Source organism: Hoplias malabaricus, chromosome 5 (genome assembly GCF_029633855.1).
Source record: "Hoplias malabaricus isolate fHopMal1 chromosome 5, fHopMal1.hap1, whole genome shotgun sequence".
Classification (NCBI taxonomy): Eukaryota; Metazoa; Chordata; class Actinopteri; order Characiformes; family Erythrinidae; genus Hoplias; species Hoplias malabaricus.
Window position 1 is genome coordinate 15,129,185 of NC_089804.1, and position 27,957 is coordinate 15,157,141.

Here is a 27,957-nt window from a genome sequence, read left to right on the forward strand (position 1 = left end):
AAACATGTCAGCTCAGACAGCCAAGATTTCTTGTTTCATAAACCTAAGGAGCCAATCAAATCACTGTACAGGATTATGTCAAGTTTCATGTCAGCAGTAGAGGGATTACTGGAGGCAGTGACTATTTGCATATTTAGGTACTGAATGAAGCCAGTTGTAAGGCAACGTTGGATTTTTTTTAACAACTTCTACCTCTGTTATTCTGATAAACAGAGATGAGTGTGTATAGGTTTCATCGAACTTTAAATATTTCCTTTAAAACACAGAACTTTCATCCTTCAAGTTGCCATTATGTGCTTTTTAGGCTGCTTGGTTTGACGTAAATCTTTCGGATTGGTCCAAACTGGATGGAAACAAAAGCTCCGCCAATTAGAACAGAGCTCGTGAAGCCGTTGCTGAGTATGCACCAATCAGAGCGGCTCCCGCATGACGCCCGGCGTTGCTGACTGAACTCTGCTGTTCTTCCACGCGTTTGGGAAGTGTAGTCTTCTGACAGCGAGTTTGTGTCGGCACCGGAGGAGGGAGGCATACATTTCCCACAATTCAGCGGAACATTCCTCACAGCCATGCTTCTGTTTTTGTTATTGTTGTTAAAGGCTTGAGGCATTGCTACAGACGAATAGGGAATTTAGGGGAATTAAACGAAAATTTTATTTTTGTCGATGAATTTAGTGGTTGTTAACCGCTAGTAACTGGACAGAAAGGAGCGTGTAGCCGCGAAAAGTTAAGCAGGTGAGTTATTTGATGTTAAACAGATGCGTAGTTGCTGAAGAAAGTCTAAGGGCACGTTGTCACGCAAACAGAGTTAATGACGACAGATGAAACGGTCGAGCTTCCCATTAAAACTGCACCACGTTAATATCTGCCAGTTAGTTCAAGCGCTGTTGTGTATTGCCGTTGCTCGATGTTGGTTGTTTGTGTGTGGGTTTTATCGGTATATCAGTGGACACGATGTAGTCATTAGTGGTCAAGTGTTCTGCTTTCGGGCCTTTATTGCTTCTGCATCTGGCAGCTGTGTGAAGAATGTAGTTTGTTTCTTTATAAAGGGCCCCCCTTAGAAGACAGAGGTATCTAGAGTCTTTCTTAAATTCGGACCGCAGTGTATGTACAAATGAGTGTTGTTTGATAATCAATCAAGTGTATATGCATGTATATATTCAGCCATAACATTAAAAACACCCGTTCTCTGCAGATAATGTCCATTTTATCAGCCCCAATGTCACTGACAAGCTGGTGGTGGTGTTAGTGTGTGTTGTGCAGATCCGTGTGGATCAGACACAGCAGTACGGCTGGACGTGCAGACAGTAGCACGTCTGCGGCTGCAGTTGGTGTTGGCCGTCCTCTAGTCCTTCATCAGTGGACGCAGGACGCCACCCACAGGACGCTGTTGGCAGGGTATTATTGGTTGGTGCACTATTCTTAGTCCAGCAGTGACAGTGAGGGGTTTAAAAACTCCAGTAGCACTGCTGTGTCTGATCCACTTATGCCAGCACAACACAAATGAACACATCACCACCACCACCATGTCAGTGTCACTTCAAAATTTTATTTTAAAATTGTATATTTTCAGCACGTCGTTTCCAAGGTTCTTTTTTTGCAAAGCTGGAGTTTCACAAGACTCTTACTATAGGGTGACCAGATCTGATATGGTGAAAAAGAGGTAACTGAACCTATGTGTGCTTTTAGGTCATTTACATCTTTATTTGCTACACAAAACATGGGAATTTCTTTTTTAATTCATCCGAGAACTTACATTTACGTTTCGGCATAGCGGCTCGAGATGAGGGTAGGTACATGAGCTTTGCCTGAGGTAAACGAGGACTACTGACGTGCAGACTGAACAATTAAATGTTTACAGAGAAGGTTATCGACCAATAACGGTAGCTCTACAGTCAGACCGTCCAATCAGAAGATTCTAGGCTACTTCACCACGCCCCCTTCTCACTCAAGCGAACCAATCGGAGTAGGGAAGGGCGGGACTAGTTTGTGAACGAAATTTCTCGAAGTTCTATGTAAGCGCTAGAAAAACAAAATATTGGATATTTTTTAAGTCTAAAAAAGAGGACATGTTCGGGTAAAAGAGGACGTCTGGTCACCCTACTTAATAGAAATAACCTATTCCACTTTAAAACGATGCAGCTGTTTATTTCTGTTACATTTAAGGTGGTATGGAAATTTTAAAAAAGGACCTAGTCTTGTTCTCGTGTCTGGGTCTGGCTTGTAACCCACTCACTCACAGAAACTGCTACACAAGGGGATGCTATGTCCTTATTACATTATTGTTGTAGTCATTTAAATCCGTAAAATCAAATGTGTATCTGTTAATTTGTGCTTGAGCTGAATTGTATCTCCAGTTGTAGAATGAGTCTCCAACCTTGTTGGAGATTTAGCAGCTTTAGAAGTCCTGCTTTATGGAAAAACAACATCCTTGTTATCTTTTTGTTTTTGTGGGTTTATTTGTAATTTAATAGCCGTTCAGTAAAATCTAGAGGAGCTTAGGTAAAGGATTGTATTTTTGCCAAGGTTTTTATTAACTGTGTAAGCCTTGTTAATTCAAGAAAGTGTTCTCGGTTCTAGTAATACAATACGCTTCGTTTCCTATTGCTAATTAAAGCCTGTTGTATTGTATTGCTTCCAGTGTGACACCTGTTGCTATGCACGCAAGCAACACATTTATGTATTAGGCTCAAACTCAAAAAAAGCTCAAATCTAGTACAGAGTTAAATACAGTACACAAATAACAGTGTGGCACTGTCTTTATCTCCTCATTTATACATATATAATCTATTACAATTCTAGTTATATTTATTGTTTTGACTTTATATGGTTTTAATATGTAGCCTAATCCACAATAGCTAGTGTTTAGCTTTTAAATCATAATAAAATGCCTTTTTATAGAGTTTTATAGAGTTGTTTAGAATTATTTATAGACTAAAGGCATATTTACTAATTTTGGAATTAGCTTTTGGGCCATTTTTGAGGTATTCTACACTAATTTGGCAGTTCTGTGATTAGTTGTGTTGAAATGTAGATGTGAATCCACACCTGAAGGTGTTGTTGCTTAAGTAAAGAGATGTCAGTGTTTACTACCCACTTGTGGTAGCAGTCTACCTTTGTTTTGAAGCTTGGTCTTAGGCCAATGTTGAAGTAATGGCTTTGTTTACTTGGAAGCTAAAGCACATTGAGAGGAAGGCCCAGGAGATTACAGGGGTTGGCAAAAAAAGAAAAAAAAAAGAAAGCATGAATAAAAAGATAAAAATATGGCTTCAGTTGTTTAGACGCTGGAGCCAACTGTCACTCCTGATCTTTAAACTACTTCACACAGCTCTCACACAGTCGTGTTCCAGCACTCCATCAGATAATTTGTAGTTTGCTGAAGCGTCCTGTGATTTATGGTTTTGATGCACATTTGATCACCGAGGTGTTTCACACGTCAGGTTTGTCTTCGTTATTCACCCTCAGGCGTGTTCTCTCTTCATTTTCTTTGTCCTAGTCATTCGGAGATGAACTTTCACCTTGTTTGAAAACGTTTTTTTAGCGAATCGGTGTTGTTAATCCTTATTAAAGTCCTGATCAATTAATATTTGCATAAAGGCCTCTTGGTATAGTCTCCCTACTGATGAGGCCACAACAGCTACTACATTTAATAACAATAGTATTTCTAATAATGATTATTATAATATTAATGCAACACCTCATTTCCCATGTCTCAATGTCTCTCGTATGTCAATTAAACCAAAAGGTCTGTCTCTGTTTCTGTCAGTGTGGCCCTAAAAGGCAAATCACTTGTTTCTTTTAAAGTGCAGTATTAACGTAGTTGTTTTTCAGAACTTGTGTATTATATGTGCAGTCCACTCTGTTCTTTGTTAATAACAATGGGCTATATATATCTGGTTGTGTACATATTTAGTCTTTTCTATGTTTAGTTAGGGTGTTTACAGAGAAGGTTCTCGACCAATAACGGTAGCTCTACAGTCAGACCGTCCAATCAGAAGATTTTAGGCTCCTTCACCATGCCCCCTTCACACTCAAGCGAACCAATCGGAGTAGGGGAGGGCGGGACTAGTTTGTGAACGAAACTTCTCGAAGTTCTATGTAAGCTCTAGAAAAACAAAATCCCGGACATTTTTTAAGTCTAAAAATGAGGACATGTCCAGGTAAAAGAGGACGCCTGGTCACCCTAGTTTAGTACAGTGATCTTTTCGCGGGGGATGCGTTCAAAGACCACCCACGAAAAACAAAAAAAAAGCGAAGTAGAGGAAAGATATCTATATTTTTTATATATGTATTTAACGAGTATTTAGACTTTTAAAACCCTCCCTGTGCTGTTAACAACCCGCCCTTCGCATTAAACAGTCATTCTATAATGTTTTTCAGCTGGAACTACGTGTGATATCCCACCAGTTTCTTTAATAGAGTCATTCCTGAGCTGTGATTTAGCGTCAGTAAATTTCACTCGGATGTGGACATGAACAATACACGTACTGTACGTAAGAAACACTTGTAAATGATATTGTCACCTACAGGTCCAGTCTAATACATGTAAATAATAAAAAAGCCCCCTTGAAAAAACCCGCGAAGTAGCGAATCCGTGAAAGATGAACCGCGAAGTAGCGAGAGATTACTGTATTCTTGTTCTAATTAATGTTACATTTATTACACTCTATTTATTTCTACGTAATAATTTATTTTGTGGTTCTATACGTTTTATACATTTTGTATTGTACCATCCCACTTACTTAGGAAGAAGGTGAATGTTTCTCTGTGTTTATAGTAATTCATAACTCATCTAAAGGTACTGGTCGTAAAATGTGCACTCCTGCTACAATGTGGACACACTCAAATAATTTGTAAACAAGTGAACACTTGCCCTACATCTATTTCTGTAACATACTGCGGGGAAAGTTTGAAAACAAATATTTGAATCTATTATGTTTCAGTTTTCCCTCAGTATGTTACAAGTTAGCAAATAAACCCCAGTTGTACCCTTCAAAGGTTCAATGCTTCAAATACACAAATGAACATGTAAATGTACTGAGCAGGTGATATTTGCATAATATGTCCAAAAAACAAGAGTAGAAAATAGAATAAGAAGAGCCGTTCTGTCTTTCAGGACTCTTTGGCGATGGAGAAGGCCTGGAAGGTGGAGTTTCGAAACGTGGGCAGCAGCTACTTCCCTCAGAGCCGAGTGGAATGTCACTACAGTATCAGTTCTCAGCACAGCTGGGCCAGCAATGACTGGATTGGCCTTTTTAAGGTGGACACGACTGCTTCAATCATTATAACATTCATCACCTTATCTTTTATCTTTTCTGTGACCATCTTTCGGTTGTCAATATACAGTAATGTGCAGTATAGGAGTTTACAATAGCTTATGCATTCATAGTTACAATGTAGTATGAAATGTAGTATGCATGCTTACAATATAGTATGCATATTTCACATATAGTAAGCATGTTTTTAAAAGTAGTAAGCGTATTTAAAAATGTTACAACAAACAATAATAAATTGTAAATAATAATTTAATCATGTGTAATGTAATAATTTAATAATAATATATATGTATTTTTATAACAACTACAAATAATTTAGAAAGGTAATGATTAAATACAACTCCCAGAATTCAAAACAGAGTGCAGTAGTGTACTACAGCTTAAAGGCTAAGCACCAGCGATATGAAAGTGTCAAACAAATAAATACAGTGGAATTTGAGTTCCTAACTTGTGTTTATTGATAGTCAGAAAATATGTTACTTCTTACTAATTGAAGGAATAAGGTTTAAAAGACTGTTGGTCCCCCCCCCCAACGGTGTTGGGAAACTCTAATAGGCGTCTTGCCTGTGACGTAGATGGTGGACAACAACTCTAGAAGTTACACTTAATTTAATACAAAATGACAAAAAGGTGTGTTGTTTTTGGCTGCAATCATTCAATGTACAGTGGGACATCTGTGAACAAATGGCCCAAAGATCCCAAAATATCCAGAAAATGGACTAAATTTGTCAACTTTAAACGGGCACTTTGGAAAGGACCATCCACTCACTCCGTTATCTGTAGCTCATTTTACTGGCGCTTTTCCAACAATATGGGCATGTAAGGACACCAACGAAAGGTGTTCAAGAGCCTCTGTAACATGGAGGTAAACAGGGTAAGGACACTCACTTCGCCTGTTTTAGTTGGTGTTAGTTAACGTTAGTTTGACTCGCTAAACTCGGTGTCTCAGATTATACTCGGCTACGTAGCTGCATTACGGAGGTTTATAGTGTCGGATGAATTCGAGTTCGACTTCCATCACATTTACAAGAATAACTGTACCTCTAAATTTGAGTTTAGCTTATTGCTAGGCTATTGTCATGAATAATGTTGGTTATTTAGCTAGATACTGTCATAACAGTCAGTCATAACGGTGTTTTACCGCGGCGTTGTTCAGCTGTTGTCCACCAGTGACGTCACGGTTGCGTTCAAGAATTTCCGTAGCGAGCTCGGGTTTTTCCGTCAATTTAATAAAATTGTCAGTTTTAAAGCAAATTAAGCTGCTATTTTCATTTTAATTCATACTTATATATGTCAGTAACTACAATAATGTGAAATATTCATGGAGGTCCATTAAGTGGTGCTTAGCTTTTAAGATGTTATTATGTTATTGGAAACGTTGGGCTGTAAATTACTGTAAAGTTTACAGCAGTTGTTTTACTGTGTTCTTTATGTTTGGCCAGGTGGGCTGGTCTTCTGTAAGGGACTACCATACGTTTGTATGGGCTCTGGCTCCATCCAGTTACACAGAAGGGACCGAAGTCAACTGCTGCGTCCACTTCCAAGGTTCTTCTCATCTCTGAGCTCCCTTTGCCTTTAATTTTCCAGGGTCCAGCAGTGCCGTTGTCATAAACATCCATTTTGTATTAGTTAGATTAGCTTTACTGATACAGGGCAAAGACCAAGAAGCAAACTCAACATTCATTGGCCTAAGTCCATTCATTTGGACTAAGGGTAAACTACTGGGTATTTAATATATTGCCAAACTGAGGCTTTAAATGAAGCTAACATCATCCACCTGTCATTGGCCTCACCTTATTGAATGAGACGGAGTAAGACTGAGTGAGAAATGCTTAGATTAGGCTGTTAGAATACAGTGTGAGCTAAAAAGGGTTCTGGGCTGTGCGCGTGTGAGTGTCAACATATCTCTAAGGATCTTAACATGCCTGGTCCAGAATGGCGGTGTTGAAAAGAGGGGTTGAGTAATGACGACGGCAGACAATGGCACAAAGAGCCAAGTGACTGAATGCTTCAGAGGACACAGCAAAACTGCCTCAGCCACTGACCGAGCTTGATGAGGTCATCGTTGAGCTCAGTAGCGTCTGATTGGCTGTTGATTGCTGGAGAATTGGAAAGAGAATCAGTGTGTGTTTATATTTAGTTGGTGCAGATCTGATAATTGAAGATCTTTATGAAAAGGCACCAGAGCGTGTCCTCGATCTATTCCTCACCAGTTCCACAGGTTAGCTTGGACTCCCCCAATCATACACTATGCCCCCAACCAGGGAGGGGGAGGGCGAGCACAGACGTCCTCTCTGAGACATGCGGCACCAGTGGACACCTCAACATGCTCACAGGAGAATGCTAACTGTTCTCCTGCTGTTCTGCACGGGCAAGAATTTGCTTGTGATGAAGAGAGAGGGAAGGACTCCCAGTCTCCGGCGACTGAGGCTCTTTCTAAATGTTTATGTACAAAGATTTAATTGCAAAAGGTCAAAAGTAAGGAAACAGTAAGAAAAAAAATCACGTTTAACACACTGTCAAAACACTGACTTTCTTTTTCTTTTCCATCTTTTCCTTCCTACTTTTTCCTCTATTCCTTCCTTTATTCCTCCCTTTTTATTGCCTCTATCCTTACTTCCCATACCCCTTCCTTCCAATCTCCTGTCCCTGTTTCTTTCCTCTGCTGCCCACACTTCCTTTCATCTTCCCTTCCTCCCTACATTCTTTCATTCCCATCCTCCCCTTGCTCCTATCCTTCTTTACATTCTGCGTCCCTGTCCTCTCTCTCGCAGCCTGTTATCTGCCAGGATCCGGGTCTGATCAGTATCAGTTTGTGTATGTGGACGGTAAAGGTGAGGTGTGCTCTCACAGCTCTGCCTTCACCTTCACTGCCCCTGAGCCTCTGCAGGAGCTGGTCACTCTGGAGCAGGGAGAGGGGGGCGGTGAGGAGGGGGAGGACATGCTGTTGGTCATCCCCAAAGCTGAGCTACTGCAGGTGAGGACCAAACAAACTCGCGCACACTCATTGACATTGTATTATTTATAATAGTCTAGGAACTCGCGTAACTGTTGGTTTAAGTCTTATTTAAAAATCAGATTCCTTGAATAATACAATAGTTTTGTAATGTAGAAAAGGTCTAGCTTTTTCACTCTTATTCCAGGTGCTCCGGTTTCCTCCCACAGTCCAAAAACACGTTGGTAGGTGGATTGGTGACTCCAAAGTGTCCGTAGGTGTGAGTGTGTGAGTGAATGTGTGAGTGTGTGTTGCCCTGTGAAGGACTGGCGCCCCCTCCAGGGTGTATTCCCACATTGTGCCCAATGATTCCAGGTAGGCTCTGGACCCACCGCGACCCTGAACTGGATAAGGGTTACAGATAATGGATGAATGAATGAATATTAGAAAGGGAAAAGAAATCCCAGATCAGCCTCACCCATAACACAATATGAAAAGATGACATTTAAAACTGAACTTAAAGTGAGTCTGAATGCGAGTCAGAGGAGCGGAGAATGTGTTCTGGGGAGTATAAATGAAGCACACTGCTTAAATAGGAGGCCATCAAGAATTTTACAAACCATCACTAGTTTATATTGCACCCGGTACTGTACTGGAAGCCAGTAAAGAGGCTTCAGACTTGGACTGATGTGCTCCCAAGGTCCTTTATGGGTCAGAACCCAAATTTAAAACCCGAGTTGAAGAGGAGAGAGTGTAACCCAGGTTAGGAACTGGAGTGTATTCACCCTTCTTAACGATAGCTGGAGGTGCAAGTAACATACCCATAGACTTGTTACCTTTATTTCCTAAAACAAGAAGAATATCACTGGAGTTATTATTGAATACGAAAAGCAGAGGCACTTATAGAAGAAAGAACCTTTACACTGAGGAAGCAGAAGTGCAGATCTGTTTTTTCCTGCAGGACAGAGCGGCTCTAATGGATGAAATACCTGGTCATTGGGTACTGTTCGGACAGCGAGCCGTTACATAAAATATTTTCACAGTACACTTTCCGAAAGTGGTGGGGACAAAATCAGTCATTTCAGAAACAGTGGGAACAGCATCCCCAGGGTAGATTAAGCCTGTGCCTGGAACATTGCCTAGAGAATCACATTCCCTCCACCAGCAGCTTATGAGGCAATGGGTTATAATGTTTTGGCTCAACTGTGCGTTTGCTTATATTGGGCTTGCTTCCTGCCAATAAGCTCCCGCCATCCAAGCCCAATTTACGTTTACCACAGCTGTTCAAATTTATAAGAGGGGATTTGATTGGCTGAGAATATGATTGCCAGCGCAGGCTAATGCCCACTTCAGCTTATTTTATACACATGCGGCGGATAAACAAAGACAACTGCTCGTGTCTTCTAGATACAGCCTCGTGTAGCAGAGTTTGACGTAGGAGGTTGAGCATCGCCTGAGGAACATAGAGCGCTCATTGTGAAGCCTCCCGGGTTGTGTAATTGTGCACAAATCTACACAATTGTGCTGGACATCACTGCTATCACATGGAGCTACTTTGATTGAAATTGGCCTAGACTGACCTTTCCAGTAGACCACAGAGACATCAGAGCTTCTGTGCTTCAATTCCCTGCAGCTCCACATATTTTGATGTAGTTGACAGCGGGAAACAAATCGGCGCCTGCTTCTTTAAGCCCGTAGTGTATATCGGCAAAAGAGGACAAGGCATGACTTTCCCACTACCTTAAGGCATGACCCGCCATTAACCTTAATAGCTTTATTCATAGCCCTTTCATAGAGCTGTTGCTCACACAACAGGCTTTGTTTGTATTTCTTTATTCCGTGTTAATTTATCTGACATAATAATTTCTGCAGACTTAGCTGCTGGGTACAAAACAAACTCAAATGCCCCGGCAGAAAAGATCACAGTCCATTAATACCATTAAAAGTTTGTAGCATCTACATAGAAGAGCACTGACCAAACCATGGGTTCCAGTCACGTATGGCCACCATATTTGAATAGCATTTCTGGTTTCAGAGGGATCTGAAAATCCTCTCCTGAGTCTCACAACACTCTGAAGCACAGAAGCCCACCATCTCTCGGTGTCAGGAGGAGTAAAGTATCGCCCAGTGATGTATAATGAGTAGAAGAAATAAAATATGTTATACTCTGTTAGCCATATTAGCATTTTTGTCATAGGATTTACTGAAAGGCTGTTAGCACGTTATTTCCCTCATGTTTTGTTCCAGTGTGCACAATGCTCCAAGAATAAGTCACATATTTTCCCCTTGTTTACAGGGTTAATAATCTGATCCCTCGGTCCCAGTGCTCTGAAAGTATAACTCAAAGTTCACATCTCCTTGTCAGATCAGTGTGTAATTATTCAATCAAATATTATTGATTTTATTATCTGTGATGTGCACTATGTAGTGAGTATGGTTCTATCTGGGACATAGCCCTAGCTTCTCTACTGACTGACACAGAAGAACAGAGCTCTATTTAAAAACATGGATTAATGGGTCAGGATCCATACTTGTATTTATTTCATTTTAACATCTAAATGAGGAATAAAAAAATGTTTAAAAAAAAAAACATTGCAAAAGTCAGTTTTTATGTGATTTGTTTGTTTGAGTAATGAGTTGGTCTGCTATACTGCTATACGTCTCTTGCAGCCAAAGGGTAGAATAGGATGAAACCATTCTTTGTTGTGATGGAGCACCATACATAGCCTTTTGGAACTGACTGAGTGTATTTTTCTAGAATGTAGCCCCAATTATTTAAGGCATTTAATGGCTTGGACATCTGGTTCCTATCACCACCACTGTGAACAATTCAGACTCTGTGTTTCTCTACAACAGAGCATTTCTCATCAATCTCAGTGAAATCTGTTACTTAACTCTGAATTATTCAGTCAGGCAGAGGTTTTCAAAATTAAGTAAAAAACACTGCTTGGTCTTAATCTCTCCTTTTCCTTTGTCATATGTTGGTCAGAGCCGACTGGAGGAGTGTTTGGAGGAGAGGGCCGGGCTGCGTCAGGCTCTGGAGGCAGCTGAAATAAGCCTCAGTCGGGAACGAGAACGCGGGGACAAGGTCAAAGAGACCTGGGAGAAGAAGCAAAGAGAGCTGGAGCGAGAGATCGCCGACCTGCAGGACGAGCTCAAGCAGGCCACAGAGCAAGTGCAGAAGATGAAGAAGAAGCAGGAGGTAAAGGATATTAGGGCTGCAGTTATTAGAACACAGACTTGGTGTAAAGCAACAAAGGCTAATTGATTGCAAATGTTGCCCCCTTGTGGAGGATCATCAGCCTGCTAAATGTGAGTGAGAGCGGGAGCATTGAGCCTTTTTGTGTCTGACTCTTTTTCCCTCTCTGACTCCTGACACCTCTCTCTCTCTCTCTCAGGGGATGGAGGCTCTAGCCGAGGCTCTGCAGGAAGAGAAGCAGGCTCTCCTAATTAAGAAAGCTTCTGGCGAGGAGAGGATCAGTCAGCTGGAAGAGGACATCAGAGTGCTGACACAGAGAGGCCTGGAGAGAGAGACAGACTTGGAAAGGTCAGATTGGTTAATACTGGAGATAAACCATGCTTGAAAATATATAAACACTTTCCAACATTTTTTACATTTCTTTTTTTAGTTGTCAATTGCCAGAAATACGTTCCCTAAAATGGCTGATTGGCTGATTTCCAAATTCAGGTCTGTGTCTGCTGTTGTCCTTTTTTTATGCATGTGCCAGTTCTTTCTGAAGGGGAATGTTGTCTCCCTCTGCAGGATGAAAGAGCGTGCAAAGAAAGCAACAGCTCAGAAGAAGGAAGAGGAGAGTGAACGCAAGGACCTTAAGGTATGATGCATGATGTAATATCTAAATATTGCAACTGTTGAGTGTGTGTGTGTTGGTGGGGGTTAGGTTTAGGGCAGGGTTCACTACTCACTGTCCGTTCTCTCAGCTCTACTGACCATACAGACCACTCACTGTCCAACACCGTGGCACACCCACCTCGTCGGTCCACCTTGTAGATGTAGAGTCATTGACAGTAGCTCATCTGTTGCTGCACAGTTTGTGTTTGTGTCGCTTTCTAGTCCTTCATCTGTGGACCTAGGGTGCTGTTGACTGGATGTTTTTGGTTGGTGGATCATTCTCAGTCCAGCAGTGACACTGAGCGTTTGGAAAACTCCAGCAGCACTGCTGTGTCTGATCCACTCGTACCAGCACAACACACACTAACACACCACCACCGTTTCAGTGTCACTGCAGCTCTGAGAGTGATCAGAATCATCTTAATCAAACCTGCACTGTGGTGGAAGTGGTAGAGGTTTCTCCCTCTTTGCTGCAGTAACAGCGTATAGTCCTCTGAGAAGGCTTTACATTAGAGTTTGGATCCCCCCCCCCCTGTAATTATTTGAGGCCTTTCAACCATAAAAGCATCAATGAGGTCAGGTACTGCTGTTGGATGATTAGTTCTGGAGCACAGGCACTGCTATAACTCATTTCAGAGGTGTTATCAGGAGCCCCTTCTCTTCAGAGGATGCAGTTCCGCTTCTCTACAGCCCAGTACTGGTGAGATTTATATCATGACCTTAGACTTGTGAAGCTGCCGTGGAGCATTCTATTCTTCTCATCAGTGCTTTTTCTTTGGAAATGACATGAGCTGTGTGTGTACAGTCCACAGCCTGTGTTTACAGCGGTTACATGTTAAAATAGAAGAGGTGTCCACAAACTTTTGGAACATGTTACTGATGTAAGTAGTAGTGAGATGTAAAATTGCGAGGGTAGGGAAGTTACTGTGGTGTGAACATGTTGTGTTTTGTTGTTTTAGCTGAAGCTGGAGCAAACGGAAAAAGAGCTGCACAGTCTGTCTGCAGAATTCCAGAGTCTGCGGAGCTCGCTCGCCCAGAGAGACACTCATGCCCTGCAGCTGCGAGACACCATCACCACACTCACACACAAACTCAACAATGCACACAGGAAGGAGGTGTGTTTTTCTCTCTCTTTCTCACAGATTTTTACTTCTATTTGAAGCAAGAAAGGAGCTTGATTTAGTTGGTTTCCTAATGAGGCAGATTTGTTATAAGTTTTTTTGTCTGTGTTTAAATAATTTTTAAAAACTTGAAAGAACCATTGAATCATTGGCTAGAACACTCCATTTCTTTTTCTTCACGTTATTATACATCCATTATAAAGCTATTTCCAACACGGCCACCACAGTATAAACTGTGGAATTTAATTTTACTGGACATTAAATGGATAGTTTTGCTCAGTATTTTATGTGTGTATTGCATTTATCTGTAACCCATATCCAGTTGAGGGTCACGGTGGGTCCAGAGCCTACCTGGAATCATTGGGCGCAAGGCAGGAATACACCCTGGAGGGGGCAGCAGTCCCTCACAGGGCAACACACACACTCACATTCACTTACACACTCACACCTACGGACACTTTTTTGAGTCGCCAATCCACCTACCAACGTGTGTTTTTGGACTGTGGGAGGAAACCGGAGGAAACCCACGCAGACACAGGGAGAACACACCACACTCCTCACAGACAGTCGCCCAGAGGAAACCCACGCAGACACAGGGAGAACACACCACACTCCTCACAGACAGTCACCCGGAGGAAACCCACGCAGGCACAGGGAGAACACACCACACTCCTCACAGACAGTCACCCGGAGGAAACCCACGCAGACACAGGGAGAACACACCACACTCCTCACAGACAGTCACCCGGAGCGGGAATCGAACCCACGACTTCCAGGTCCCTGGAGCTGTGTGACCGCGACACCTACCTGCTGCACCACCATGCCGCCCTAGAGCCTTTCACAAACTCACAGATGTTTTACCTTCAGGAAAAGGCCAAGTATCAGCAGGATCAATACAGAATATATGTCCTGGTATTCTTTGTGAGTGTCTGTGTGTGTGTTTTGCAGGCTGCCAATGAGTCGGCTCTGTCAGACCTGCGGGGAATACAGGAGCGACTGGCTGCTAGTGAGCGCTGTGTGGAGACTCTGAGGGCCGAGCTGAGGGAGCTGGGGGCTCAGCGAGACGGGGCTCAGGCCGAGCTACACCAGGCCAGGCTGCAGGCAGCACAGCTCACCTTGCAACTCGCAGACAGCAGCTTGGCTCTGAGAGAGGGCCGGGCGAGTTGGGCCCAGGAGAGGGAGAGCCTGCAGGCCAGCGCTGAGGTCAGCACAGCCCCACATTTGAAAACTGTTTTTTTTAACAGGAACCTATTGTGTGTAGGATCTCTGTTGTATGCAGTATGTTGTGATATGTTTAAGGTTGTTCCCTCAGTCATGAACCGGATGTGTAAGTGTATACACTTAATCAATTTTAAACAAGGCTGCCCCCTTGTGGGTGACTCACTAAGTCACCATCTTGTGTGTGTGTGTGTTGCACTTCATTGTTAGTTGCAAAGACATTACTTTTTTAGAATTACTAAAATGAGTAATTTGACACAAGGTGTTTCTATATGAATATATTCATAGTTATCAGTAAGATAACAGTTATTAATAACATTCTTACAGAATGTAATCAGCAGTCTCAGTTTTGAAACAACACCCACTGACTCATAGGTTCAACCGTAAATCACATTGAATCTTTTTCAAATCAGATTTTCAAAGCATTTTTGTAAAAAAAAATATTGGAAAATGAAAAAGCTGCGAAACTTCTTAATCCAGGTTCTTGTCTCTCATTTAAGAGAAAATAAAACGTTTATATTAAGGATTAAGAGATGAAGAATAGTGTTATGTTGTTCATGATGATACTATGAAGGTGTATAAATGTAGATATGGAAATATTGAACTCATTATGCGAGCGCTCCTCTGTTTCTCTTTGGAGATCACGCGTTTGTGAGAGACCCGGCAAATTTAGCCTTAAAGTGAAAGAAATATCAGTTCATGTTTTGATATGCTTCTTTATGGCATAAATTGGGCAGCAGGTAGTGTCACAGTCACACAGCTCCAGGGACCTGAAGTCCCGCTCCGGGTGACTGTCTGTGAGGAGTGTGGGGTGTTCTCCCTGTGTCTGTATGGGTTTCCTCCGGGTGACTGTCTGTGAGGAGTGTGGTGTGTTCTCTCTGTGTCTGCGTGGGTTTCCTCCGGGTGACTGTCTGTGAGGAGTGTGGTGTGTTCTCCCCGTGTCCGTAGGTGTGAGTGTGTGAGTGAATGTGTGAGTGTGTGTCACCCTGTGACAGGGTGTATTCCCACCTTGCGCCCAATGATTCCAGGTAGGCTCCAGACCCACCGTGACCCTGAACTGGATAAGCGCTTACAGACAATGAATGAATGAAAAGTCTTTAAATAACACTCTGTTTTTAACACAGAATATTAACGAATAAAGAAAAGGTAATTGTGTGATGTAGCACTACAGCAAAACACCAATCTGATTCCTTCAATTCCAAGAAAATAAGAAGTACTTTGAGTGAAACAGACTTATTGTTATCGAGCCTGAATCACCTTTAGCACACATCCATCAGTTTTGGAGCGTATTCTGTTCAGACTGATGTCAGATATAGGTCACATTATACAGACAGCAGAACAGAGACACCTGATTTGGACCACTTTTATCTGCTGTGTGAATGTAGCCTAAGAATATGAAGAGGTACTGAGAGTAGCTTTTAAATGACTGCATTTTTTAAAATGTATTTATATTTTTGTTCCTTATGGGTTTGAAATAACCGCGTTGGTTCCATAATGGTATTGAATTAGACCCTGTGAATAACACTTCTGCATAAATGTATAAATAAATGTATAAGTTCCAAATGACCAAACTAAGGATCATAAATAAATATCTATGTTCCACACCATGTCTTTAAAATAGGCGCTACCTCAACTTTTCGAGCAGGTCGGTGGCTTTTTATCTCTGACTGATATACTTTAATAGCCCATAATCTTTTAGCTTTATCTGTTAACATGTTCAAAATGCAGCGGTAGTGGTCTCCCTTGCTTTTTCAGGCAAAGCCAATGATCTCAGTGTTTTTATTAGCTCGCATTGATAATGTTTACAAGCCTACGTCGTTAAAAGTTTTTATCTTTAGCCGAGGAGCTAATGTCAGAGCACAAAATAAAAGAGCCAAGTAGAGTGATTATTTGTGACAAACTGTTTATTTTATTTATTTATTTTGGTCATATTTTTAGTGTTTTAGTGTATTTGCATAGCCCATAGAAGTTCCATCCGTCAGCTAGGTTCACACAGTGCCACCTCCTCTGGAGGTCGAGGGCAGGATTATGACTCTAGCTCAACACGCTTGGAGGAGAGCACTACCTAACTGTCAACACAGAGAGTTAAGGGTTGAGTGAGCACCACACTGCGCCCCTCTAATGCTGTGGGAAGCTGGACCCTGGGCACATGGATTTTCTAGTTGAGGGTCAGCGAGGTGATGATTGTGTTTGTGTGGGTGAACAGATGAACAGGGTGCGTCTGGAGAGGCTGAATGATGAGATCCAGCAGAAGGAAGAGCTGTTGCAGGAGGAGAGAATGGAGAGACAGAAGGCTGAGGTGGAGCTGGGACGAGAGAAAGACTGCAACCGGGTGAGTGTGAGCACGTGTCCCACACCTTGTCTCTTAAAGCACACGTCTGGAGCACTCGTGTGAAGAATAAAGCGTGAAATTGAGGAGGAGGGCAGCGTTACTGATGACAGATGCGTGACCCCGACCACATGTAAATGCTCCGTGGAGATCTTTAAAAACTGCTTTGCATTTTCATCTCAGTTTTATTTTCTTAAAAACACCTCCGTCATCGGATTCAATTTAATTACTTTGCATAGGTTTGGTCAGTAACGTGAAGCACATGCCGCCATGCACACTCCACAACTTTGCACTGCGTATTTCACACAGTACATGTGCTCACCATGTTCCTTTTGGATCAAATGATGATGAATTACCACCACCTACTGGACTGGTGTGCTAGTGTAAGCCTTTTCAAACGCTGCCAGACCTTTTTTAATGTACAGTGGCATGTATTGAATCAAACCGAACCGAGGGAATCGTGGTTTCAGCAGAGAAGATGCAAAGTTAACGCCTTAATAACAGGTTAACATTGTACAGCTGAATACTGTGTACACATTTTCCAGTTTGGGCCATTCTGAAATTAGTCTTGTGTGCACCAATTGGTACCACATCCTCGTGTGCATTCTGTTGGTGTATGTTGATTTAGAAGAAACAAACACTGCTGAGGACAGTGCTTGTGGGAGAACTGTGGAATAATCAATGAGCAGCAAACTAACAAAAGAAATTGGAAGCTTCAGTTCCCCTCAAAAAGAAGGTATTAAGCAAATTGACAGCATGTGTGCTACAGTAGTTTAGGAGCTGGAGCTTCAAGGCACTGCTGCTCTCACTGGGTGATGATGGATATTGGACAGTTCGTTCCTCTCGTTTTAACTTCATTCAGCTTTATTTATGGAGCACTTCTCATATCTATATTAGTGTTTAACATTAAAATAGTGAGGTTAAACATGACGTTACAGCTTTTGGTAACGTAATAAAAAAGATAAACTGTTTTATAAAAACAAAGACATAATAGGAAAAATATGAAAGATATTTTAAATGAAAAATGTTCTGGGTGTGTGTTATTTTTTTCAAAATATATTTTTGAATGGTCACAAGATGGGAACCATAATAACAGTCACAGCTATAATGACTTTCAAAATAATGCTACAGCCTTCATTTTCAGAGATAAACATGTGGGTGAGTCTCTCTGTGTGGGTTAATGCTCAGGTGCAGCTGAGTGAGACTCGGAGGGAGCTCCAGGAGCTGAAGGCCAGTCTCAGAGTGGCTCAGAAAGAAAAGGAGCACCTGCAGACTGAGAAACAGGTAAATACTCATCCCATACACTAAACACATCCACTCCTCCACACAGCACACAGAGAATTCACTTACTGGTGCGATTAGTACGTATACTCAGTTCCGTTATCATATTTCTAATAAAATAAAAGGGAAAAAAAATAATTATGTATATATTCATAGACTTCAGCCATTCAGTCACAGACAGCATCAGTTCTGGTCTCTGTCTCTGAGGTTAGAGAACTGAAAGTGTTAGAAGCTCTTTAATGTCACATGCACCTCCTTGACCTTGTGTGTATATTTGTGTGTGTGTGTGTGTGTGTGTGTGTGTAGGAGGTGATTGAGTACATCCGGCAGCTGGAGCAGAGGCTGGAGGCGCTGAGTGAATCCAAATGGAGCGCGACTGCACTGCTGCAGAGTGAGTAACTCCTCACACTTTTCTATTTCCACTGTCAGAAACATGATGCTGCACAGCCTCAAACAGACTGTTTCTAATCACAGCCACAGAGCACTGCCTCAGAACTGGACTGTACAACGTCTTATAGATCACTCTTAAACAACGCAGGACCGTCCAGAGTCACCGGTGTCCTGGGAGTACAGACTGCAGTTTGGGCCAGTGTTAATTCAGTAATCTCTGAGTAAACAAGTGCACATCCTGTCCACAAGCCCTAGTTGCTGTTGATTTCGCTGAACTAAACATGTTGGAATATATAGAATATGTCTCTTAGTATGTTTGTATGAAAAATGGTTTACCTTGAAATAACTTTTAAAACACTAAGCATAAGGTGAGGAGTTAAATGTGTTTAAATAATATAGACGACCTAAAGCCATAACCTCTAGAGATAACCCCACTTCAGCTAATTCACAATTCCTGTTTATCAGCTGAATTCAACTATAAAAATATAGCAAAACCAATGCCATATTGGGGTGGCACAGTGGCGCAGCAGGTAAGTGTCGCAGTCACACAGCTCCAGAAGCTTGGAGGTTGTGAGTTCGATTCCTGTTCCGGGTGACTGTCTGTGAGGAGTGTGGTGTGTTCTCCCTGTGTCTGCGTGGGTTTCCTCCGGGTGACTGTCTGTGAGGAGTGTGGTGTGTTCTCCCTGTGTCTGCGTGGGTTTCCTCCGGGTGACTGTCTGTGAGGAGTGTGGTGTGTTCTCCCTGTGTCTGCGTGGGTTTCCTCCGGGTGACTGTCTGTGAGCAGTGTGGTGTGTTCTCCCTGTGTCTGCGTGGGTTTCCTCCGGGTGACTGTCTGTGAGGAGTGTGGTGTGTTCTCTCTGTGTCTGCGTGGGTTTCCTCCGGGTGACTGTCTGTGAGGAGTGTGGTGTGTTCTCTCTGTGTCTGCGTGGGTTTCCTCTGGGTGCTCCGGTTTCCACCCACAGTCCAAAAACACACGTTGGTAGGTGGATTGGCATCTCAAAAGTGTCCGTACGTGTGTGTGAATGTGTGTCTGTGTTGCCCTGTGAAGGACTGGCGCCCCCTCAAGGGTGTATTCCTGACTTGCGCCCAATGATTCCAGGTAGGCTCTGGACCCACCGCAACCCTGAACTGGATAAGGGTTACAGATAATGAATGAATACCATATTTTTTTGTTTTATTTTTTTTCCCAGTATTATCTTAGCATGTGAACAGAAAATGTGGAATTGGCAGAAAATTGCCGTATTTACATGTGTTCCACGTATATAATATTTGTATTTATTATCTTATTTAATATCAACAAATATTACATTTGACCAGAGCTAAATCACAAATTGAATCTAATATTTACTTAATTAAGGCCCCTCTTCTGCCTTTAATTAAACCAATATAACACATCTGTGTTTATCAAATTGACAAATTAAATCATTATTTCCAAATCAAAAACCAAAATCACTCCACCCCGGAATACTGGAGATTAGTGGGCAACACAGCTTCATTCTGAACAGAAGACTAGTGTTCAAGTCCCAGCTGGGCAAGCACCCAATTTTACACCAGTTAAGAGTCCCTGGGCAAGACTCCAAACACTACATTAGCCTCCCTCTGTAACAGGATTAAACTGTAAGTCGCTCTGGATAACAGTGTCCGCTAATGCTATAAATGTTAATGAGCTTGCCTGCAAAGCCCCACCCCTCGACCTGATGGGGTTGGTTCCGTAGGTTTGTGATGTAGGAGACCATGGCTGTCTGAATCTGCCCATTTGTTTAGAACACTGCTGTTTCACACTTGATACGTCTGCGGATGTATAAACACCACCAAGCAGGCATTTTGATTACCACTGGGTGGCATCTTTAATGTCAACCTGAATTCAGCTTTGACTGTTTCAGACCACATCAACAATGATTTGTCACATTTATGTTCAATTTTAAAGATAACATTCTTCTTGTACTTGGTGATGTCCATCCATCACAAATGTAAAATAAATTCAAATACTTATCTCGTGATTTTCTGATGTATTAAAATGTGCAGTGTGTGTTCAGTGCAGGGGAAGTGTCAAGTTATTTTCACTTGGAAAATTAACAACATGTTGTTTAGCCAGGGACATTTGGCCACATTGTTTGCATACATCTGTATATCTCCAACCAGGCAGTGAATCCCTCATGGCTCTCTGTGTTTGTGCGTGTGTGTGTTCGGCCTGCAGGCCGTCCAGACAGTCCTCTTTCGGACTCGGAGGATGAGAATCCAGAGGCTCTCCAGGGCTCCTCCAGGGCTCTGAGCCACTACGGCCTGTGTGAACAGCCCCAGACTGACCTCTTGCTGCCTGCAACGCCTCCTCCCTCCCCCCGACATCTCCACACCTCTCACACAGTGGTCATCAGCCAGCCAGCCCCTCTGTGCTCCCCACACCAGCCCAGCAACGACACGCACGCGCACAGTTCTGAGTCGGTGAGTACTCCTTCATCCTGCAGTATCACAGCGTAGGGCTGAAGGATATGGACATGAAATTCAGTGGTCAGACTCCCGGGGCTTGATTGTGTGACCCTCCATCACTCTACCTGATGCTTCTCATTGCAGGGGTTTAGCTGCAAGCGTGTTGAGGTGTTCTCCTGCAAGCGTGTTGAGGTGTTGCTATTCCAGAGTTTGATCAACTGAAACAGACATTTAATAAGACTGTCAAAGTGAATACAGTGAATGATTTTAAACCCCATTAAACAGAACTCATCCTACTCTTGCAGGGCAGCATGTTTTTGCTGACAATTTCCACAACATGGTCAGAAAAGCATATTGTGACATAATGTGACAGTTTATCACAGTGACAATAAATGTCATATTCCCACACGTAGTCATAATTTTTTATGACATTATTTGTTATTTACTGTAGCCTCTCAGTTGCAAATTAAAGCCTGCATTGAAGCATATTTTCAAGATAAGAACATGAATTTTTACATCCGAAATGTTTACTTTACCGGAGAAGAGAGCAATTCGTAATTCATAAATTTAAATACACGTTCTTGCAGACAGAATATAGTCAGAGAAACAGTGGACCATCCCTATTGGCCATTATTGTGTTCTCCCTGTGTCTGTGTGGGTTTCCTCCGGGTGACTGTCTGTGAGGAGTGTGGTGTGTTCTCCCTGTGTCTGCGTGGGTTTCCTCTGGGTGACTGTCTGTGAGGAGTGTGGTGTGTTCTCCCTGTGTCTGCGTGGGTTTCCTCTGGGTGACTGTCTGTGAGGAGTGTGGTGTGTTCTCCCTGTGTTTGCGTGGGTTTCCTCTGGGTGACTGTCTGTGAGGAGTGTGGTGTGTTCTCCCGGTGTCTGCATGGGTTTCCTCTGGGTGACTGTCTGTGAGGAGTGTGGTGTGTTCTCCCTGTGTCTGCGTGGGTTTCCTCCGGGTGACTGTCTGTGAGGAGTTGGTGTGTTCTCTCTGTGTCTGCGTGGGTTTCCTCCGGGTTGGTAGGTGGATTGGCGATTCAAAAGTGTCCGTAGGTGTGAATGTGTGTGTCTGTGTTGCTCTGTGAAGGACTGGCGCCCCCTCCAGGGTGTATTCCCGCCTTGCGCCCTATGATTCCAGGTAGGCTCTGAACCCACCGCGACCCTGAACTGGATAAGGGTTACAGATAATGAATGAATGTTCATCCATTAACTGGCAGTATTGTTGACTTTTGGTTTAGGCTATGTTTTATGTTTGTGTGTGTGTGTGTGTGTGTGTGTTTTAATATAGGAAGAGGAGTATGAGGTTGCTCATTCAGGAGGAAACAGCTCCGGAGAAGAGACAGCCCTCCTCCTGCCTGACCACAAAGACAATGCTCTCGGGTACCCACAAAAGCTCTCTCACCCATGCAAACACACACCCACCCATAAACCCCCTGTCACGCTGTCACAGTCCGATTCCCTGTCACCTGTCCACGTCATGTTTGTGCTCTCTGTCCACGTCACTGTCAAGTACACGCTGCCCTCACAAGTCCTCTGTAAACTTTGACTGTCCCACACACACCCAAACCCCCTAAGGAAAAGATTTACAATGTGACAGGCTGAATATGGCAGTGAGATGGAAGTTTTGAATACCACCTCATAAAATTAGTGAGGGAGCTGGCTGAGGGAGAGAGAGAGAGATATGGATAAAGAGAGGAAGACGGAGAGTGAGAAAGAAGGTGTAGGAGAGTGAGCGGAGGATGAAGGGAGTGTCATGATGGGAGGACAGAAGGACAGATAAGTTGACAGCCAGCCGTAGCAATGATTTACCGAAAGGGTAGGCAGAGCTCAGCGGCCAATTTTCAGCATCATTAAAACCATCTCTCTCCCACTTCATTCACTCACTCACTCTCTCCCTCTCTCTCACACTCGTCCTCTCCCATTCCGTTCTTTCCTCTTCTCTCCTTTTAAAATGTTACATACATTGCTGTTGGTCCAGGAATCCAGTGGAGATTCAGGTGGGTTCTTGTGGCTAAGCCCCGCCTTCTTTGACAGACCAAACATCCAACAAGGGCGTCTTTACACTTGACACCTAAATAACCTATGCCTTTCATGAGTAGTGATATAAACTTTCATAAAAATCCATAAAGGCGTATTCCAGGAAGCGGCATTTGTCATAACACTTTATAGGGTGAAACTGTCCAAGGCACATTTATGGCAACAACAGCTTGACGGAGAAAGCCTTTATAGATGTTTATGTAGGTCTGTGTCAGTCATCATGGAAGACTTAGGTAGATGCCATAGCCTCATGTATGAAGATCTACAGAAGAGATTCATTAGCACCGTTGTTCTTGGATCAAGGGGCATCCAAAATAGTCACCTTCTAGTCGTGTATTAACTAGTGTTTTTTTTTAATTACCCGTCCAATATTTAAATGTTAGCCGATATTACAACCAATAACTTGGCGTCCATTTTGTGTTTATAAGCGCTCAGTACACACACACACTCACAGCAGGTTAAGACTTAGACTTGACTTTATTATTAAATGACAGAAAGATACTCTCAAACACCACAGTGCAGGAGCCGTTCTTTTTATAAAACACATGAAAATAGATATAGAATCATTCTGCGTTAGAATATATTGCTGAAACACGATGATAAACGATTAAAAACACTCGCTCCGTCGGAGCCACTTTATGCCGCTCTCTCCCTCGCGCTTCAAAACAAACGCGGTGCTGCACTAATTAGCGCCCCTCTGGAAACCGCTCATGCGGAACTAGCCGTAAATCTTTCATTAAAAATATAAATGAACAACTAACAAATACTGTAAACTAGATGAAATAAAAACATTTTAAATATAAAATTAACAAGTAGACAAATGTACAAATACTGGCTTGTCCTTTAAAAACGTCTGATAAAAAGAATTATCTTGGCTTTAATCCAATATGAATTAGCTTTATTTATAAAAAGATACCATTATTGGTTATTAATGTTGTTATCGGTTATATAAAAATTTGCACCCCTAGTATTACCGGCAAAATGATGGATGACAAAGATTAAACTGAGTTTTGGTGCTGTTTTCTTAGTTTGAAGAAGCCTGCAGATCATTTGTACCAGCTGCTGTTGATTAAGGGAGTAGGGAGCTAATAGCATACTGCACCCTACTCCCTACATACAGAGTATGCCATATTTTCTAGTGAACTGATTTAGAAGTCGTGTGACATCAGCGTTGTTTCCTTTCTCAGTTTGACCGCCATTTTCTCCTTTTAGCCCGCAGTCACCTCACAATGTAGCTTTACAAATTCTGATCTTGATCAGATATGCTCTGGAGGATCAGAGACATGGACAGTAGTTTGAAAATTGTAAGATGCCTAAATTTAAAAATGACATGTGCTAATCACTCCTCTTAAACAGAGCTTCTCCAAAGTAAACTTATTTCAAAACACTGAGAGGGGGGGGGGGGTGACTACTGATGTGCAGACTGACCAATTAAATGTTTACAGAGAAGGTTATCGACCAATAACGGTAGCTCTACACTCAGACCGTCCAATCAGAAGATTTTAGGCTACTTCACCACGCCCCCTTTTACGGTGTTTAAAATAAATTCAAGTGGAGTGTTAGGAGTCTTGCCCAATGACTGTTGATGTAGATGCTCTGTAGAGCGTATAAATGGCTTTGAAATTGAACCATACTCTAGCCATATTCTGTGTATGTGCTGATAACGGTCTCCTTTATTTCCTCTTCTCTTTAGTGACCTGGCAGAGAGCCTCATGTGGTGAGGAGTGGAACTGCAGGAGGTGTTACCTTCTCACCCTCCACTACATACTGACAAGCTGTCTGAATATGCAATTTGCTTTACACTTTATATGCACTTTCTGTATGCACAAGTTACTAGCCCAGTCAGTCTCGCCCGCCTTTTACCTGCACAAATCCATGACACATATCAAGGGACAAGCTTCAAGGAGAGTGTACGACGGTGTGTTCGGTGTTCGGTGTGTGGCACGTGTGTTTGTGTGCCCCTTTGTAACTATGTGGTTGTGTACATTTTAGATGTGTTATTAAGTTAGTGCCTGGTTTTGAATTCTGCTTTACATCACTACCATGAGGCTTGTATATTTCTGTGGGTTGTTAACAAAGATATTGCAATAATTTTAAGCACATTAACCTAGGTTTGAGAGTGTAGATTTTTTTCTTCTTGTGTCAGTAATATTTTATTGTGGTGTTGATAAATAAGAACAGCCACCTAAGCAGGTTGTGTGATGATTAAGTGTTGGGGCAAAAATCGCAAGAATGTATTAATGAATGGCAGTTCAGGTTGAGCCTGAGGTGATGATGATGATGGTGATGTTGTGGAAGGTGTAGGAAGAGTCTGGTGTGGCACTTTAGATTCCTGCAATCTTGCCGTTACTTTCCTAATATAAGATTCACCTTCTTTTATGCAATACTTTATTCTATGTTCTGTGACAGTCATGAGGCATGGACTTCATGTACAGTCCTGTGTCTAAAGGACAGCACTCGTGCTCAAAAGACTTTGGTTATAGTGAGTGAACACATCTTAAATGTGGCATTTTTTTCTGCGTATGATTGAAGAAGAAGAAGAGATAATATATTAATCCCCTTGGGGCAATTGAGACCCTACATTAACCCATTCGTGGGAGTGAACACACACACACTAATAAGCATTTTTGCACACTGACACACCCACACACACTAGGGGCAATGAGCACATGGCCAGTTGGGGGTCAGGTGCCTTGCTCAAAGGCATTTTAGCCATTGATGCGGAGTCCTCAATCCCATTTTTTTATTTGGTCCCAAGCCCCATTCTCTCTCAGCTTTTAATCATTATTATTATTATTATATTTTATATATATTTGCCAAATTATCTCCCCAATTATTAGTCGCCAGTTCCACCCTGCACCCCAGCCTCAAGGGGATGAAGGCGAACACATGCTGCGTCCCAGACACACGAGGCCATTGTTTTAACATGCTGGAGGAGAATGCAAACTGTCAAGCTATGTCACATCAGCAGACAGACGCCTGCACTACTCAGCACAATGAACAATGATGGGGGAGCGGGGCTGGTCCTACTCACAGAGAGAGAGAGAGAGCATATGATTATAAATGGCTGCCATTGATATTTTTTTCTTATTATAGGAATATTTATAAGATAAGCATTAGACAGTGGAATTGTCTGTATTCGGAGAGAGCAGCACGTTTCTTCTGCGGACGGATCTATTTAATTGGGGGGGGGGGGGACCTGATATTGGAGGAAAACAGCGCTCCAGTTCGTGTCGGAATGCCCAGCTGTTCTGACGGACACAGAACAGATTCTAAAGCATCTTTGTTATTGATGATTTTATGAAACACCTTTTGGCCTCCCGTTTAGCCTCAGTGAAGCTAGCTAACAGGATACAGCACACCACCAGTCCCTTTCATTCTGTTAGGATAGAACTACGGAGGCAGTTGAAGAGGGTTAACGCTGCGTATCCTACTCTGCTTTACTGATTTGACATTAATGCGGTTAACTCTAACCTCTGCTTACTTTTAAAGACATGTATCTATGGCTTTTTATACTGGACGACTCATCTAATGGTTATTACACATTTTACTGTAAGGGTTTGGGGTTTACTCCCACACTGTCCCGTCTGTTACATCCTGGTGGAACATTCTGTAGCCAGCTTTTAAAGTAATAAACCTTACTTCCGTCCCGCATATTAGTGCAGTGAGGGTACGGACCTTAACTGCATGCAGATTTATAAACAGATGAGGTCTCCTAGTGTTAACTGCATAAACTTAGCCTAGAGGTGAGTTCTTATGTGTGTTATCCAAGCACCTGACCTGCCCGAGTTGGATTAAATGGTCAGCATCCTGTCTACAAAAGCACCACAGGATCTACTAGATGTTATGAACGCTTGTCATCTCGTGGTGGTCTGTAGTGTGCCATGTTCGGTTACGTGTTCGCAGCACCAAGAGACACCAAGCTTTAATCGTATCTAGAACCTCTCCGAGGTTCCAGAGTGGAGGTCTTCTCTTCAGGGCAGCTGTGTTCATGGCAATAAGTCCCTCACTTTTTTTTTATGATTATTATTTCCATTTCATGTTCTCGGTTTGTGTTTGCTCTTTTTTCTGCAGTTAATCTTATATTCACTTATGAAGTATGTATTTTCTAGACTGCAGTACTGTAAGGGTTTGGGTTGGGTTTCAATAATAAAATGCTGTTAATGTAACCATGTGTTTTCCGGTCATTATTGGAGTCAGTCTTTTAAATTGTGGAATAAATAGCAAAAAATGCATTATTTAACAGTATACAGTGCATAACACAAACAGAGAAATCTTGCAGTTATCTACCATTAACTACAGGTGTCTTAATCCAGATTCACACCCCTTTTAGTTTACTCCACCTCCTGATGCACAGTGGTGTTATCAGAAGTCTTACGTGTTATTTGCCAAATAGTGAATCCACATCCGTCTACACTGTTATACCTCAGATCTTGCAGAATTCTGACCTTACTTTGTGGACGACTACTGGCGTGCAGACTGACCAATTAAATGTTTACAGAGAAGGTTATCGACCAATAACGGTAGCTCTACAGTCAGACCGTCCAATCAGAAGATTTTAGGCTACTTCACCACGCCCCCTTCTCACTCAAGCGAACCAATCGGAGTAGGGGAGGGCGGGACTAGTTTGTGAACGAAACTTCTCGAAGTTCAATGTAAGCTCTAGAAAAACAAAATCCCGGACGTTTGTGAAATTCCGCCCGGACATTTTTTGAAGTCTAAAAAAGAGGACATGTCCGGGTAAAAGAGGACGTCTGGTCACCCTACGCAAACGAAAAGTTTAGAAATCTGTACTCGCCACTATTCAGTGAATAGTAAACAGTAATCTCATTTGAAAATCAAAACTAACAGCTATCAAACTACTATAGGTTTAGCAAACTGTGCTATCAGTGTCATAGCATGAATGTCTATGAAAGATTTTTACAATTTAAATAACAGGGAAGCCTTGCATTAAAGAAATTTTTGTTTTCCACACACAGGTTTTATTTCAGGTTCACTCTTCTGATGCATTAGGTCCCTGCAGGTTGTTGATTAAGTTTGTTAAATTCTTTTAGATTTTCATGAACTGCAGTAAATCCTGAAGAACTTTCCCCCTG

General features: G+C 42.4%; 1 protein-coding gene across 2 annotated transcripts; it reads left to right on the forward strand.

Annotated features, from left to right (window-relative positions):
• Window positions 1-562: 562 nt before the first annotated feature.
• calcoco1a (calcium binding and coiled-coil domain 1a) lies at window positions 563-27,016 on the forward strand. 2 transcript variants are annotated; one of them, XM_066672041.1, is made up of 15 exons: window positions 563-732; window positions 5,114-5,257; window positions 6,716-6,818; window positions 8,048-8,250; window positions 11,198-11,410; window positions 11,607-11,755; window positions 11,972-12,041; window positions 13,018-13,173; window positions 14,128-14,382; window positions 16,604-16,729; window positions 17,915-18,010; window positions 18,314-18,398; window positions 20,595-20,839; window positions 22,113-22,204; window positions 24,555-27,016. In XM_066672041.1, the coding sequence occupies exons 2-15, from the start codon at window positions 5,126-5,128 to the stop codon at window positions 24,580-24,582; spliced, it is 1,953 nt and encodes a 650-aa protein (XP_066528138.1). In that variant the 5' UTR covers window positions 563-732; window positions 5,114-5,125; the 3' UTR covers window positions 24,583-27,016. The 2 variants fall into 2 exon arrangements, with proteins under 2 accessions (XP_066528138.1, XP_066528136.1); XM_066672039.1 differs by lacking the exon at window positions 563-732 and adding an exon at window positions 4,384-4,486.
• Window positions 27,017-27,957: the final 941 nt, after the last annotated feature.

What these genes read in the sequence shown, in the direction of transcription:
- calcoco1a (XM_066672039.1), top strand. An exon ending in AGAGAGACAGACTTGGAAAG is followed by an intron (nt 11,756 to 11,971) that starts GTCAGATTGGTT and finishes CTCCCTCTGCAG; the next exon opens with GATGAAAGAGCGTGCAAAGA. An exon ending in ACAATGCACACAGGAAGGAG is followed by an intron (nt 13,174 to 14,127) that starts GTGTGTTTTTCT and finishes TGTGTTTTGCAG; the next exon opens with GCTGCCAATGAGTCGGCTCT.